Source organism: Bos grunniens, chromosome 11 (assembly GCF_055505025.1).
Source record: "Bos grunniens cultivar Pamir isolate PY7600 chromosome 11, Bosgru_T2T1.0, whole genome shotgun sequence".
In the NCBI taxonomy this organism is placed as follows: Eukaryota; Metazoa; Chordata; class Mammalia; order Artiodactyla; family Bovidae; genus Bos; species Bos grunniens.
The window spans coordinates 91,764,099-91,782,577 of NC_141175.1; the positions used below are offsets into that span (position 1 = coordinate 91,764,099).

General features: G+C 39.5%; 1 protein-coding gene across 27 annotated transcripts in view; it reads right to left on the bottom strand.

Moving 5' to 3' along the window:
- The window catches only part of LTBP1 (latent transforming growth factor beta binding protein 1), a 460,290-nt gene that overhangs the window by 181,388 nt on the left and 260,423 nt on the right, over positions 1–18,479 (bottom strand). For all 27 annotated transcript variants that reach the window (XM_086327488.1, XM_086327485.1, XM_086327484.1 and 24 more), the window contains 2 exons: positions 14,132–14,234; positions 9,470–9,541 (listed from right to left, as the gene is read on the bottom strand). In XM_086327488.1, coding sequence (XP_086183614.1) covers positions 9,470–9,541; positions 14,132–14,234 — 175 coding nt within the window. The remainder of the gene's footprint in view (positions 1–9,469; positions 9,542–14,131; positions 14,235–18,479) is intronic.

Here is an 18,479-nt window from a genome sequence, read left to right on the forward strand (position 1 = left end):
TGTCCAGCTGTCCCCAGCAGCGTGAGAAACACACGATTGTTTTAGCAAAGTAACTGTTAACTTGCAGGGGAAGGGGAGAGACTCAGGAGGAGTGCTCAAGAGGAATGCGAGGTTAAATAAATACCCTCTAGATCACCAACATTCTGCTAGTTAAGGGCTTCAGGATAAAACTAAGGCACAGTGCTAATAACGTAAGAGAAAAACACTTTACCTACAAAGAAGACACATTGAAAACCAGAAAATTTGCTATGAAAATAAACAATGAAGTGTGGAGAACTCTGATTTCTAAACCAAACTACTGAAAGCATGGAACAGGCTAGTACAACCTAAAGACTAAAAGAATCAGAGAGCATTACTATCCCTCCCAGCACTGCTGCTTATTGAGCAAGGCTTTAAGCCACGGTTTTCTAACTGTAACAAGCAGATGCAGTTGTTGTCAGGAATTGATAACATAGAAACCACCTTAAAAAGTACTACAGACTACTACCTAAATGTTAGTAGCCCAAAGTGGGGAGCCAGGCAGCCAAGGTTGACCCTTGGATACATACACTCTCCATACATACATACATACATACATACATACACTCTCCATACATACATACATACATACACTCTCCATACATACATACATACATACACTCTCCATACATACATACATACATACATACACTCTCCATACATACATACATACATACATACACTCTCCATACATACATACATACATACATACATACACTCTCCATACATACATACATACACTCTCCATACATACATACATACATACACTCTCCATACATACATACATACATACACTCTCCATACATACATACATACATACACTCTCCATACATACATACATACATACACTCTCCATACATACATACATACATACACTCTCCATACATACATACATACATACATACATACATACACTCTCCATACATACATACATACATACATACATACACTCTCCATACATACATACATACATACATACATACACTCTCCATACATACATACATACATACACTCTCCATACATACATACATACATACATACACTCTCCATACATACATACATACATACATACACTCTCCATACATACATACATACATACACTCTCCATACATACATACATACATACACTCTCCATACATACATACATACATACACTCTCCATACATACATACATACATACACTCTCCATACATACATACATACATACATACACTCTCCATACATACATACATACATACACTCTCCATACATACATACATACATACACTCTCCATACATACATACATACATACACTCTCCATACATACATACATACATACATACATACATACACTCTCCATACATACATACATACATACACTCTCCATACATACATACATACATACATACATACACTCTCCAGGTATGTCACCTTCCATTACTAATTTCTTGGAGACTCAGGGCTCAGTTTCACTGCAAGTTTAAAGAAAAATAGCACTATCTCACCGGGTTACTGTGAGAATGGTGACATAGCTGGAGCACCCAACCCAACAACTCCACTAAACAGGCATTCAATAAACACTAGCAAAATACATAGAGAAAAAAATGTGTAGGCAATAATAACCAAAAAGGAAATTGATTATTATGAGCCTGATGGGCTACAGTCCGTGGGGTCACACAGAGTCGGACACAACTGAGAGACTTTACTTTCACTTTCAGTAAACAGAAAGTTATCAAATTTTTTTATCCAAGTGTTTCCATAAGGAGAAAAGCATCACATAAATAAAATCAACAGTCATTAGAGCAGCAGGTGGCCCAGCTAGTTCACCTCTGGAGAAAGTCTGGGGAAAAGTCGGGTGAGGATCTGGGATTACCAGAGGAAGAACTTAGGTTAAGGGTCAAGCTGGCAACAAGGATGTCTGTGCAGCACAGGGATCTCTGCTCAATGTCATGTGGTAGCCTGGATGGGAGGGGAGTTTGGGGGAGAATGGTTACATGTATATGTATGGCTGAGTTGCTTTGTTATCCACCTCAAACCATCACAACATTGTTAATCAGCTACACTCCAATATAAAGGTTTTTTAAAAAACAAAAACAAGGTTAAGCTGGGTTGGAGTGCTAGTGAACTTAGCACACTTTTAGTACCAGATGTTTCAGGCTCACTGTCACTAAGAGCATAATTATGTCTACAGTTCTTCACTGTCTACTTTGTTCCTTGACACCATCACTGCAATAAGGCCCAGAACAAGTTGAGTGGGCCTTGAAAGAGGCAGTGGGGGAGAGAGAGGGAAGGAAGATTGAGGAAGATGGGTAAGTGGGGAAAGGGGAGGAAGAATCCAGAGCACTCATCACAGTCGTCCCCCAGTATCCCTGGGGGATTGGCTGCAGAACCCCTTCTCTTCGTTTCTCTTCGTGAAGATCTCCAAATCTGCAGACGCCCAAGTCCCTGACATCAAAGGGCGTAAGACAGGCAGCCCCCCATATCTCCATGCAGAACCCACAGATAAGAAGGGCAACTGTACTAATCTGAAGACATTTAACTTTTCAGAAACATTTATGTCTCTGAAGACATCCATGAATATTTGGTCACAATCCAAACTCTTTGAAGGAAACCAAAAACGTCAATGGGGGAATCAAAAAAGTTAAAAGTTAATTCACAAAATATATCAGCTTCGCATGTATTTAAAATAAAACCTTGAAAGAAGCTGACACTCACTAGCCTGAGGCACTGTACCAAACCGATTTTGAATTTAGCCTGCCTCCACCCCCAAATACCTTGACAAGTCTCACCCATCCCCACTGGTGTAAATGCCATCTTTGATTTTCCAACTCAATGGGAAATTTCCTCTGACACTGCATAGTATCCGGTTCATTTCTTACAGTGCTTACTACATGCTGCCTTGATGTTATAGACTGACATGATGCCTTTTAATTATTTGTGAGAACAGTGATTTTTTTAAGGGTATGAACTGAGTGTTAATATACTTCTCAGAGTGCTCCCACTTAAATTGTCATTAAATATCCATAAAATAAAGGAATGCGTGACTGCCAGATGGTGAATAAACTTGTGTTGATGGGCTGCATAATTACAACAGATAAAAAAAGACTGAGGATAACTGTTAATTATATAATTTGAAGTCCTCTGAAAAGCTTTTCTATACTCACAAAGAAAAACAATTTATTATATATATGTTAGAAATCACATTCTGATATTGATTTCTTTAAATAAAAAAATTAAAAACCTCAGTCCTGATATGAACACTTTTTTTTTTTAAAGTAGCATAGTAAGTTCATGCTTTGGCACTCACCCCTATTTCTAAATATATAAGAATTACTAAAATATTAATACATGATACAGGGAAGCCATTGAAACTCTGGGTCTACTGTCTAGAAAGCACCAAGAGAAGCCAGGATACTATCAACTGAGGGTAACAAATTAAATGTATCTATGAAAACACTCCTTCCTCAGCAGCTGAAATCCAGCTAAACTTCTCAGCATGCTTAAAATGTTGAATAAATACATTTTTAAAAAATGAAATAAGAATAGATAAGCTATGACAATGAGATTTCAAAAATGAAAAATAATCTTATAATAAAAAGTGTAACAGATAGGGTAGAATCTAGATAGGCATAATAAAGCAGCAATTGGAAAACTGGAAGACAGAACTAAGGTATTTATGCATAAAGCAGCAAAAGAGACAAGAGGAGAAAAGGACAAAGGACGTGTTATGAGAGACATTGAAAACGGAATCTCCAACACTTGTCTAAAAGGAGTTACAGCTGGAGAGCACGGTGGAGAAGCAGCATCTGAAGAGATAACATCTGATCATTTTTCAAATATGAGGAAAGACTGGAGTCTTCAGATGGACAACACACTCTGCCTACTGAGTAAAATCAAGATAAATCCACATATAGACACATCATGGTAAAACTACAGAACATAAAGAATTAAGAGATGATCTCCAAAGACAGAACCATTCTCTACTAAGGAAAACAGTATCAAAAAGAAGTCAGAAATCCAGTGGTATTCTGTAGGTCAAAAGTACTGCTGGAAAATAACTGTTATCCTAAAATTGTATACCTGATTACTCTCATTACAGAATGAGTTCAAAATAAAGATATTCTCAGGCATGTAAAGTATATACTTCTTAGTGATTCTCACTTAAAGAACTGTTAAAGGCTGTGATCTCAAAATATAAATTAGCAAGTAAAAATATAGGACAGCCAGTTAAGCTTGAATTTCATACAAGCTAATACTTTAAAAATATATGTCCCAAATTATTTGCAGTTTACCTGGCATTCAAATTTAACTGGGCGTCCTATATTTTATCTGACAATCCGATCACAAAAGAAAACATGAACCCAGAAAGCAAGGATACAAGAAACAACGCTGGGTGAAAAAAACTGATACCATCTCAATAAACTCATTTAACTATTAGCCATACCAAAAAAGTTGTTTCCATTAACTATACCTTTGGAAATAGTTCTAAAATGATAATCTCTTTTCCAAGAAAGTTATCACAAATCCATTTTCTTTTAAATATGCAAGCTGTTGTCATAATGGTCTTTGGACATCTCTACATTAAAAGAAGTGTAAATCCAATAACTGTTTCCTCAGCATGTACCACAAGTCATATTACAAATGATGCATGCAATTAATCATTAAAAAAATAAGAAACTGGTCTTAAAATTAAGTATCACTGTATCTCACCCTACTGTTTTCACCCAGCAGTATACCACAGGCCAATTCTTTTCTCCAGCCAAGCCAGTTTACTTGAGGGTCTTTCCTGTACTTTCTAGCCTCCTTCATTTTTCACTTTCATGCACTGGAGAAGGAAATGGCAACCCACGCGAGTGTTCTTGCCTGGAGAATGCCAGGGACGGCAGAGCCTGGTGGGCTACCATCTATGGGGTCGCACAGAGTTGGACACGACTGAAGCGACTTAGCAGCAGCAGCAGCAGCAGCAGCAAAGCACTCAAAGACCAGTCTCCCTCTACATATTCACCATAGTGCAGTCACAGCAATTTTTTTATGTTCACTTAAGAGGCCTGAAATGTAAGCTACAGTCCAGACAACCTCTTTATAACCAAGAAGTTCCATGTACACCTTCCTTATATGGACTATTCATCAAGACTGGTCAGTTTCATTTAATGACAGAGGTATGCCCCTGGGCGGGGCGGGGGTAGGGGTTAGGGGGAGTGCATTATCTTTTCTGTGGTCTGAATACAAGTCAATTCCAGATGCACCTCGGAGCACTTTCTAGCAAAAAGAAGTCCTGCAGTGAAAGTTTTAGTAGAGTATTATTGTGTCTTAGTGTATCTGTTTTGTAATTTTATTTTATTAGAGCAGAACAACCAGTGTAATAAAATCAAGCCAAAAGAAAGTTATGTGGACAGCTCTTTTATATTTGCTTTAACGGGCTCATCTGGAGTGAGCTGAAATTCAGCTAGTTGGATGACTGAACAAAGCAAATTACATCCTGCTGATTCAAACTGATTTAATTACACTAAATCCAAAGGGCAAGACTGATGTCTTATTCATCATTCATCACATATCCTCAGTCTGTAGTTCAGGAGTGCCCCGCCAACTCATGTTTACGGGCTATGGGATATTTTTTAAAGATTTCAAGATTCATGAAAAAGAAATATACATACACTGGATTCTAAAAGCACAGACACTGTCTAGCTATGTATTTTGGCACTGCCCATAGCACCTCAGCACATGCTAAAAATGTAGAAAACAGTAGGTTGATTTCAGAGCTATAAACTAATGAAAGAGGCAGGTGATTTTAGAATGTTAAGAGAGATATTTGCTTTAAATAAAAGATTTCATTGAATAGACTGGTCCCCAAGTAATTTCAGAACCCAACTCTAGAAGTGAGATTTACACCTAATTTTTAAGAACACATTTATTTCATGGCAAAGTGACAGTCAAGTGTTCAGTCGTGTCCAACTCTTTGTGACCCCATGGACTAGAGCCCACCAGGCTCCTCCGTCCATGGGATTCTCCAGGCAAGAATATTGGAGTGGGTAGCCATTTCTTTCTCCAGGGGATCTTCCCGACCCAGGGATTGAACCTGGGTCTCCTATATTGCAGGCAGATTCTTTACCATCTGAGCCACCAAGGAAGACCATGAAACAGGAGTTCCTATGATCACTGCCATGAGGTATTTCTTCATTTAATTCTAATTCTACATCAAACCTTCAGCATAATAATGAAATGACAAATGCTGCTCTAGATAACCACCAGAAATTTTAATTGAATTATTTGTTTTTATAAATGAAGCAAATTATAACAATTCCATAAATGTTGAGGGTAGTGAGGGCAGGTTTTAGAGCTCCATGTGTGTATATGCAATAAATCATTCCTTTGAAAACATAATTGCAGCACCACTAGAAAGGAGGGGAAAATCCAACTTTTAGGGCAATTATTTGAAAGCTTCTCAAATTAACTTGTGCACAGTTGGCTCTTTGTTACAGAGTACACGTTATGAAAAGTTGTTTCAGGCATTAATTCACTTAGGTGAAGGAAATAATGCAATTTTAGTTATTAATCACTTTAATTTTAAATGTGCTTTGTAAACTGAGAAGACATTAAACTCTAAGAACAATGTGGAACGCACAAGTAATTAGATGGTTAACGGGCTTCTTTTGAAAAACTTCAAAATAAAGAGCTTCAAGGCTCTAGGAAAATCCAAGTGTACATATGTAATGTGAGAAAGTTCTACCTAAGTTTAGTGGCCAATATCACAAAGGGGATGAAATTAAGCCCTTCACTCAAAAGTAATGTAATAGATTATGATGAATGAAGTCATATGATGTTATGAGTCAATCTACTCTGTAGTGTAATTTAGCAGTGCCTTCTTGAGGCACCATGAAATAGAATTTTCTGTGATATTTCACTCCAGAATTCATGCCAAAAAGTACAACATTGTTTTGCAAATATTCTCCTAAGACAAACATAAGCCAGGATTCGGCATTACTGAACATCAGTGTGACTGAGGTGGAACCATTTGATATGCTCAGTATGAACAAAACTTGTTAAAGGTCACTCCATACCAACCAAACCAGAAAAGGAAAAGACTAAAATCCTCAGGGAATTACTTGAAGGCTTCTCCACTTTATTTTGCTAAATGAGATGACAAATGATTACTTGCAAATTTTCACTTCCACTTCTATAGTGGCATTTTTCTGAACATGAACTGTTAAAACCTTGAACCAGCCAGTAGAAAGAATATATTAGATAACCATCCTTTCTTATTAAATCAAATATTAATTTCATTAACTTCTATTAGTTCTCAAAGCAGATAGTATATCATATTTACATTAGTAATACTTAACAGATATATACAAAATTGGTAAAGAGGTCATGCTGCACACAGAAACAGAGATGGCTTGGGAATTTAATCCTGGCTGGGCCTCCTCATTATCTCTGTGATCCTGGGTACTCTCTTTCAGTTCCTAATTGGGATTAATAATGTCCAAATCCTATCCCACCCCAAGAAAATGAGTAAACTCTTCATCATTTGACATTCAGAGAAATTAGGAGCATCTGACATTTCTGGAGAGTTTCTAACAAGTAGTCATGCAGACTTAGAATGCTGAGGTATAAATATGGATCCTCCTCTTTCTACAGCTTAATGAAGAGACCAGATATACCTAATCAAAGCAACACTTCAGGAAACTACATGTCTACGGTCTAAAATTTGTGTGACAGACCAGTCATTTCTTTCTTCTCATGCACAACACCTCTATCCCAAGTGACAGAATAATACTGCTATCAGAATAAATTGACAGAGTCATTTAACATCACGTACTGTTCAGGAAAATCCCCCCTGTAGCATCCTGGGCCATCAGCTATTAGGGATCTGTTGGATCACTCCTAAGTGCTGGAAACTCAGTACTTCCAAAAGCATTTCATTACAATGATGGGGAATTCTAATCCACAGAAAAGGTTTGCACGTAGTTGTTATAAATATGCCTCCTTATAACTCCAGGCTATTGACTTTAGCTTTTGAAGTAATTTATAAGTCTTGTAGGACAGTTGACTAAACATTTAAAGGCATATTTCTAAGGTAGCCACTATATTTCTCTTCAGTCAACTTGGTTTATATTTCTCTTCAGTCGAACAACTTGGTTTATATGGTAGAATATACATTTAGCCATCTATTCATTCTTCCACCCATTTAGTTCAACCTTCTACCCATACAGTATGAACTTTTAATGATATCCGAAATTCTACTGATTATTACATAATGTTGATTAATCTGCTACTCCCATATCCCTAGTAGTACTACAAGTTTGCAGATGTTTCTCAAAAAGCATCTTGAGCACTCTCTCCTTTGCCAACATTCTTTGATCTACAATGAGGGCTTAAAATATTTGAAGGAAAACGTTTTAAAGACGTGGTATATCTATGTGCATTTCAAAAGAAGATTCTTTCGAAGTCAGCAAAAGCTCTTTAAATCATAAAAGTTATACAGATGCAATATTGAAGAGACAATTCACTTGAGAGAATTCTCAGATAATTAAGATATTCCCATGACTTGAACCATTTTGATAGGGATTAACCTAAATATTGTTAACACTACATTAATCTGCTCTGTCCCTATAAACACATACTGGTCAAGGATAGAGAGTCTCAGACCACAAGTCAGAGGACATGTGCTGCGTTTTGATATGGATTTTGGTTCAATAAGACTCTTGAAAGCTCTTTCTCTGTTTATTGCAAAGTACACATATTTCCAAGTTACTACCACCACCTTCATCCTAGACATGTACTGGGAAATTAAGAGCACTGATTGAACATCTCCCAAAGTAAATGAAATGAAATTTGCTATCATATATGGGTACTATAAGCTAGGCACCGGTATTTGGCCACAGAAAAGTCACTTAACCAGTCTGGACTTGAATGTCCTCACTCATAAAGCACAGACACTGAACTAAAGGATTTTTGAAGGTCCCACTGCTTGTATGTTTCTATATAGATTGAACAAAAGCAATTATCCTTCAATTAAAAAATTAAAAAAAAAAAAGAAATGTGTTTGCTCTGATATTTAATACCTTAATAGTTTGAGTAGCCAGAAACAGTCTGATGAGAGAAGAAAGGGAACTCTGTGGCCCAATCATATGTCAGTAAAGAAGTAATACTTGTAGGAACACGCATGTGCTCACGTGTGCACACACCCCATGTGGATCGTGCACTCCATAATGTAATCCAATCTGCCATGGATTTCAACACCAATAGATGGGGGGTGGGGGTGGGGAAGTTCCATAAAGTTTAAATGGTAGTGATGTAATTCTAGCAACCATACACTAAACTTCTTTTTCCTAAATGGAGTGAGCAAAAGGTGGTTCTCTGTGTGACCTTCACAAGCTGGGTTAATGAGCAAAACACAGCAAAAAAACTCAAGTTTCTAAAAGCAAAACAACCGTTGAGCTCATACACCAGTGAATTCACAGCTGATCTTACCTTGACAAAAGGTGTTGTTAACCCGTTTATAACCTTGTAGACATTCCATCATTTGATTATACCCATGATAAGCTGTAAAAAAGAAACAATGCTGTTACATGCTTAAATTCTTACAACCCTAAACTACTGTATGTGATAAGCAAAGGGATATAAAGCATCAGTGATCTTACTTCTAAGATATCAACCCAATGTATATCCATTTTCCTTTGTTTTTCAGTATATCTCATGTTTTGCAACAGACATAAATCTCAATTAGTTGTCAATCTTTATGTTCATTCAAAAACCATAAAACTGTTCTATATTTTCTTCTAATTAGTGACTCTTACCAAAAAATTCAGTTCCTCCCCAGTGATTAACTACTGGCAGTTGAATTTTCTTATAAATTCAGAGAGGGTGATTAGACATCCTGGTCTGCCTAGGATAGTCCTTGATGATACCTGTTGCTCCATCAAGGTTCATTAACAGCACTCCACTTCACTCTGAAAAGTTCCCCAGTTTAGATAATAAACTATATGTTCACTTTAATTATAGGCTCACATATTCTAGTATAAGCTGATTCTCTCTACCATGCAGCTGAGAAGAACAGGTGTTAAAGGAAGCTAGGAGATGTAAAGAGCTGCTCTGATACATTGTCTGATCCAGCACTCAGAAAATTCAACCCGTCAAATGTTGAAGCCACCAATTTACCAACAAAACCCTAGCCACTGAAATTTTGACATCCTACTGTGATACCTGAGAGACTTCTTGGCATAAGTTCCAGGACCAGTTTGACCTAGGTTCAAATCTTGGCTCTGCCTATTGACAGCTCTGCCACCTTGAAAGACAAGCTTTCTGGGTCCCAAATGGAATTCTGTACAATGGGAGTATTCCCAACTGTTGAATAAGTCAGGGCTGTTGCGGAGTATAGAGATACTTTATACAAAATGCCTACCGTAGGGCCTGACAAAAGTATGCACAGATATCATTGCTTCCTGCAATAATGTATTCTTTTATTAAGATAATAGTGGACTGTTGTGAAAATAGGCTGAATGGTTAAACGACTTAGAAGACCTAAACAAGCAGTGAAACAAAAAAGTTCCAAGTAAAATGGAAATTTTCCTTTGAAAAATAAAATTATTTTGCCCCAACACATGGTCTTTATTCTCACCACTAAGGAATAGCATTAAGTATTTACTACTCTCATTCCTCTCCTCTATTACTTCCTTTCTTTGCCTTATTTCCTCTGCTAGAAAATGGTCAAAGTGAGGAATCTGGAAATAGTGGGTTAAAAGGAAAAAATTGGTATGTGGGGAGTCACCCATTCAGCCCCTTGGCCACATGTCCAGTCTTGTCCCATTTAACGAGGCCACCCTGTAACACGTTACCTCCAGAGACTGTGAGATCTCTGTCTGTGAATTGTTCAAAGGCAAAAGAGAGATTATTATCTCATTTAAAAATTAAGTCATTTACCTCAAGGCAGAAAGCCAGACCAGATGATCTTAAAGTCTTCCTCTGCTTAGAATTCGATGCTAATTTTCTTCAAAAAATGTTTAAAGGACAAGCAACTTGTTCATACCAAGTACATTTTTAATAGATTACAGACTCTTTAATGAAATCATTTGCAGATTTAAAACTAAGTTTTCACAGTAAGAACTGATCAACAATGAAAGGCCTTTCTGTATGTGGCTAAACAAAACCTTCAAAACATTAAATAAGAGCCACTTGAAAACTACTCTGAGTGGTGGCGGGTGAGGGGAAGCATGGAGCACAAAACCCTAGCTTCTAAAGCCAAGAAAAGTCTGCTGCTGCTGCTGCTAAGTCACTTCAGTCGTGTCCGACTCTGTGCGACCCCATAGACGGCAGCCCACCAGGCTCCCCCGTCCCTGGGATTCTCCAGGCAAGAACACTGGAGTGGGTTGCCATTTCCTTCTCCAATGCACGAAAGTGAAAAGTGAAAGTGAAGTCGCTCAGTCATGTCCGACCCTCAGCGACCCCATGGACCTCATAGCCTTCCAGGCTCCTCCGTCCATGGGATTTTCCAGGCAAGAGTACTGGAGTGGGGTACCATTGCCTTCTCCGCAAGAAAAGTCTGCTCTCTTCCAAAATGAGTACAATTTTAAAATAAGCAAAGAAAGTTTTTTAAATGACACAGGACGAATATGACTCTGAGCGTGTTTCTTGGGAGTGGACTACATGGTAGGATGGCATAAACGGAGTTGAAGTCAAGATGTCAATAGCTTACTTCATTCATAATCCATGTTGCTCTTCAATTTATGCATTAGATCAACCCATACAGACCTTATTTTCATTAGTTAAAAGTGATAGCAACTTTGTGCTTTTACTTTCTACTTAAACTATTATCAACATTAAAATATAGAGCTAACAAAACCATATAAAGTATTGAATTTATCCCCAAATGATACAATTCCAGATAGAAAATGATGCAATACTGTGATTCCCTTTACTCTTCACTTCTGTCCCTGTCTTGCAACTTTGGGCTTTGGAAATAAGAGGAAAGAGAAGCTAAATAAGCAAACGATACACAGAGAAGGGAAAAAATGGAAAAGAAAAATAAAAGATAAGTACTTTTGCCTGGAAAATCCCATGGACAAAGGAGCCTGGTAGGCTGCAGTCCATGGGGTCGCTAAGAGTCGGACACGACTGAGCGACTTCACTTTCATGCATTGGAGAGGGAAATGGCAACCCACTCCATTGTTCTTGCCTGGAGAATCCCAGGGATGGGGGAGCCTGGTGGGCTGCCGTCTATGGGGTCACACAGAGTCGGACACGACTGAAGCGACTTAGCAGTAGCAGCAGCAGTTCCTCAGTTCTTAGACTCAGCAATGGAAAACATATTCACCTTCATACTATTCTAAACTTAGCCCCCAAATGATGGGGAGACATTTTTTGAAAGGCAATGCTTCTTCAACATTTTAGACATAGATTTGTTTCATGGTCCGTAAGACTTCACAGTAAATGACAGAGCTGGGAGTCAAACTCAAGTCTGCTGCTGCTAAGTCACTTCAGTCATGTCTGACTCTGTGTGACCCCATAGATGGCAGCCCACCAGGCTCCCCCGTCCCTGGGATTCTCCAGGCAAGAACACTGGAGTGGGTTGCCATTTCCTAACCCTAAACTCCATGGTTTTGAAATCATACAAAACGTCCCCTAGATGCCCCTTTGGTCAGCTTGTCAGGATAATTTTATGTAGATAGATCTTTTAGTGAGGTGGGACCATCAAACTCAACCCACTACTGGAAATCGCATTGCTAATCATTATTGAAACCCAGAGAAAATTACCTGGAGACAATGTCTCAGTACTGAATGTCTTTATTTATATGGGGTTTTTTCCCCTGCTGCTGCTGCTGCTAAGTCGCATCAGTCGTGTCCAATTCTGTGCGACCCCATAGACGGCATCCCACCAGGCTCCTCCGTCCCTAGGATTCTCCAGGCAAGAATACTGGAGTGGGTTGCCATTTCCTTCTCCATTTTTCCCCCTCTATATGAATAATTCATTAATTATCAGAAACTTCAGTAGGTGTTTCCAAAAATTATTCCTCTAAAGGAAGATAGGAGCAATTATCAAGGAAAAAAGTAAAATTAAATTAACTTTAAACATCAAAAGATTTAGAGAACAAGTTTGAGAGATAAGAATCATTTATGATGACGGAAGAATAGTATACAAGACAGACCAAAGGAGATTCTTAGGGGCAGTTTCTAGACTGAACAGGTTTTAAAAGGCAGTTGAGAATACCATTCAGATCAACAGATGTTTAACAAAGGATAAATAAAAATTATCCAGTGGAAGCAAATGAGAAACTCCTTGCAGCATAAACTATTAAAAAATAACTATTAAAAAAAAGATGACAACATATAAAAATATCACTTGCTTTCTTGGCAAAAACATGACAAGAAGAGGGAAAGCTCCACTTAAACCCAGCTATCTCTGTCTTTCTAAAAAGTACTAGGAATCAATTATCCAGAGCAGACACTATATTCAAAAACTGGGGAGAAAGTAACAGAAAGATGTAAATCTGGATTTATTCACATCAATAGGTTCTGGAAAACAAATTTTATAGACTAATCAATGCATGCAGATGTCAGTAGAGATTTATGTCTTGAAAAATGTGATAGTTTAACAGCAGAGACTAAGAGGAAAAGGGAGGAAGCACTGTGTCCTTCTGACTAAGCTTCTCTTTCACAAATCAGCAATCATTCCTTTCTCTATTTTACTTTTCTTTTCAGTGAAATTTGAAAACCTATAGCGTAATAAAAACTACAAGAGAAGTTGTGGATATTAATACACATTTAAGGAAACTTAACAACTGCTGATTTTTTATAGCAGCATTTCATTATCATTTCATTATCATTTTAAAAGAGACTTTATTTTTCTTTCATCTTAGAAAATAGAGCCTACTTATAGCACATCCCCTTTTAAAAGATTTTTTCTTTAAAGTAATCCAGCTGAACAAAAGGCAACCGATAACTATGTTTATTAAAAAGCAGAAATCGATATGAAAGCTTTCTCAGACTTGCAAGGTTTCTGGAAATGCAAATTATTGTACTATATTCTACAATTCAATGTGATTTCTTTGAAGTCTAATGTCTCACCATTAAAACAGTCATCATAAGAAAACAGACATGCTACATTAACTTGCAAAAGAATGATGAAACGTCACTTACATGGTTTCTTGGGGCATTTCTGGCATTTGTGAAAGCCCCAGGAGGTGCCCACAGTTCCACAGCAGTCCTCCTGCTTTGAAAGGCCAGGGAGAGCTTTGCCACACTGCAATGATGAGGTGTGAAATAGGAAAGTTAATTGAATGCAGGATGCCCAGCTCCAGAGCACTGGTGTGCTTCACAGCCACATTATAAAACAGTTCCCTTGTTGTTGACACAGAACCTGGGAGGTGGGGACTGTTGAGAGTGGGGGCTCTAAAACCTCAGAATGAAACATCAGTACACAATCAGTAGGACACTCAAGCAAACAAGCATATTTCCAAGAGTTCCTTGGCATTTTTAGAGTCTTCATACACCCTATCACTGTTCAGAGCACTTTATAAAACTTAACCTTCCAATGCCTTTTTTTGTATTTTTTTTTTCCCTTAGTAAGAAGGAACTTAAAAGATACTTTGAACTTTTTACATTTGAATTTTAACTGTCTACTGAGATGTCTGCAGTGGACACTCAGGGAACAGCTGTAAGGGTGAGGCGTGCACGAAGACCTTGAGAATACGGCACAGATCCCACCTACAAGAGGCCATGGGTCCTCCTGTAACACCAAGGCCTGGGCAGGGACAGAATATGACCACGGGCTGAGCCAGATCAGCCCTGGGTGAGACAAACACTCCAGACATCCATGCAGCCTGACCCAGGGAAGTCAGCCACGCTGGGAAGGTTCTGGCAGGTTTAAATCAGGCCAGCAGGCAAAGGAGCCTGGCTTCGGGGTCACCTGAGCACCATGGAGATGACAAATGCAAGGATCCATCTCATGTTCCAGTCAGCCAAGGTCAGAAGAGGCCAAGGGGCAGAATCCTGAAGTTAGACCTGCTCAGTGGCATTGACAAGACTTTAGAATGAAAGACTCTGCTTTGCGCACCGATTTTGAGGCCAATGGTGCAGGAAGGGCCACCTGGCTCCTCACTCCTAATATGCAGGCAAAGCCCAGATCTAAGGGGCCACTCTGCCTTCCCCTGCCTCAGCCTCTACAAGATTCTCCAAATGGCTTTCAGAGTCACCTTGGCTTCCCTTGTGGCTCAGCTGGTAAAGAATCCACCTGCAAGGTGGGAGACCTGGGTTCGATCCCTGGGTTGGAAAGATCCTCTGGAGAATGGAAAAGCTACCCACCCCAGTATTCTGGCCTGAAGAATTCCAAGGACTGTATAGTCCATGGGGTCGTCCATGGGGCCACAAAGAGTTAGACACGACTAAGTGACTTTCACTTTCACAAGACAAATCTGATCACATTACTCTGAATGAAAACCTTCATCGACTCTCCCCTGTATGAAAACTGCAACCTCCCCAACATGATACGTGTGACGTTCTAGTTCTCACCTCGGACAATCTCTCTCTGTCCCCTCCCACCACTCTAAATCCATCCTTCAGGCACACTCAAGGATTCCTTATTCTTAACAGGCCCAGAGAACCCTCACCATGAAACCTCCTGTCTCCTCAATTTCAGTGAGTTCCTCCAACCATCCCCTTTACTCCATGACACTTTCTACACAGTTCTGCTGCCTCCACTATATATTTTAATCAAACACAGATGTATTTTATTCATCTTTATATCCCAATGTATAGTACAGGTTGCAAATAAACTCTCAATAAATGTTAAGGGGAGGAAGGAGCAAACAATCAGAAGAAACTAAAGAACAAACCAGTTTCAGTCCATTCAAGCAAGCAATGGTCCTGGGAAAAACAATGGAAATTAGCAAACTAGCCCAGGCTGGTGAGCAGCACTCAGGGGCAGAAAGTTGGGACAGGTGGTGACTCGTAGGAGGGCAGCAGATAGTGGATACCACTTGTTTGGCAGGCCTCCAGGGACCGCACTGCCTGCCCTCCAGGTCCACCCAGGCAGCATTCCCAACAAGGCTCTGACTACATGTCCAACTTGTAAAACAAAACCAGAGAAGGCAGAGCTCGGCTAATGAAGTTGGAGTTACATCATAGCTTTGAAGTCCTTAGGTTTTTGTGGGTTTTCAAGATTTCAACAGGATGTCGTATTCTCTCCAAAAATAGTGTATGATGAGCAGGAGGAGGGGAGGGGGGCAATGCGGGGAGAAAGTGAACACATGTACAAATGCAGAACCTCGGGGAGGAACAACACATACTGGCTGCATTCAGGTAGTTCCCAGGCTCCTTCAGCTTAATAACAGAAGGCTTAAACCTGAAATACGAAGCAAGGAAGAAGGAAGATGGAACAACGCTCCAGGCGTTAAGACTGCAAACAAAATGATATGTGAAGAACACAGAGGTCTCCACGGTTGCAATCAGCTGCCAAAGCGTGCTTGTGGTTTACTTCCAGTATGATCAGTCAGATTTATGTCAGACACCAGTGCACATCACATGTAGACCATTCTCGTCCCAGCCCCTCTAGGTTCTTCTCCTCATCAAGCAAAACTCTCAACACTTGCCGGTTTTATATGCTCCAAATGCTGGTAGCAGTTAAAATCCAATTTTCACCTTGGATTCCTAGAATGTTTGATTTGGGAGGGCAAAAATAAATCATTTCTCCCGACTGGGCCTCAAAAAAATGGTACAAGGTTTTCATTACAGGATTCAGGCTGCTTTATCCTACGGCTTTGTTTTTGCGGGTCCACAGCCAAGAGCAGCACAAGCCATCCAAGTCGATTAAATAAATGGCAGGGTAGGTGGTACCACAATGCTGTGTGTTCCTCTCAAAACTGGGTCTGCACAGTATGAGGACAGACTGCCGGAGATAAAGTCAGGTTTGTAAAAGGCATGAGGTTTCATGGGCGCCCCTTTAGTTAATTACCTATGCAGAGATTTCAAAGGGCAGCAAGAAACTCCACCTGAGATCTTTGCAGCCAGATGCAGGACTTTCTCTCATACAAGAGGTTCCTCAGCACCTGATATTACCTGGATGCTGGAAGCATCTAGAACAAAAGAAGGTAGAGGAAGGATCTCCCCTCCATACCAAAAGTCCACACAGGAGACATTGAAAGAGACATTAGAATCTCGAATGCCCCCTGTCAGCCTGGAGGAGTCTACTTCTCAATAAGACATAGTCACATGGACATAGGCTGATGCTACTGAGCTACATTTTTATTCCCAGAGTAAAGTGATTTTTTTACAAGTTAAAAACACAAATGGAATTTCTCTTGTGTGAATCACTCACCACATTTTCAGAGAAAGCCTGTCTCTCCTTTCAAGGCATATCTTATTAGAAATCCAGGAGAAATGTGCTAACTGTATAACCCAATATTTAGTTAGTTCAAGCCAGAAAGGAAAACCTATGCTGTCCATCGAGCAATGCGATAAAGCTCAAAAAGTTCACACAACTCCGGGCTGCACATTAGGGGACTCTTGGACCCCACACGTCCATGCTAGGATTCAGCAAATGCATGGCCCACCTAGAGTGGTCCAAACAGAACAATAAAGGTTCAGGCTACCAGGTTCAGTGACTATCAGCTGAAGAAAGCAGAGATAACCAGACAGACAGCAGAGTTCAGGCATGTTCAACAAACTTGTTGCTTGAAGTTATCTGCATGGTGAAGGTATTATCAGGACTACAGGCTCCAGCTCACAAGAAAAGAGGATTCTACTCATTAAGCAGGAGACCTTTTCAACACTGAATGATTCTCAACAATGGAAGAGGTCAGCATCTTCACTGATGCTGAAGGCTGAAGGATCATCTCGTGGGAATGCCCAGGGTAAGAGCAGATGTCTCTTAGGGGGTCTGTCAGATCTAGGGCTCCACGTTCAATACACACCGATAGGTCGCATTACTGACAAAGGAAATACTAGAGCCAACCCCAAGTATTGAGTTGCTCTCCTGTCTCTAACAGGACAGTGTCTGGGCAGATACACTCCTACCCAGCTTCTGTGCTTTACCCCGTCCCTCAAATCAACACCGCCAGGGATGCTCATACCAGTCTGAGCTTACTCCTAAAGGACCTACGCAAACTAGACAGAAAAAGAGGAAAACAAATAGAACTCCTCCCAGCCCTAATCACCATGATTCTTAGAAGGCTGGCTGCATGAAAATAACTCATCAACCATTACTATCTGCATATCTGGACTAGCACCATACATCAGAAGGTAAGACTATTTGGAAAGCATCACAATTACTCCATTAAAGTTCATGGTACTACTTTTACAGCAAAAAAAGTTATTACAAACAATGTTGTAAAAGCCTTTGTTAAACATTGTTAAGAATTAACAGATTGCAAAACCATGAACTCTTCTAAATCTTGACCTGATTGAGAACACTTATCTGTAGACTTATCTGCAGCACTTACCTGCAAACCTTCACTTTTAAAATATCATAACATTTTCCTGCCACTCAAAA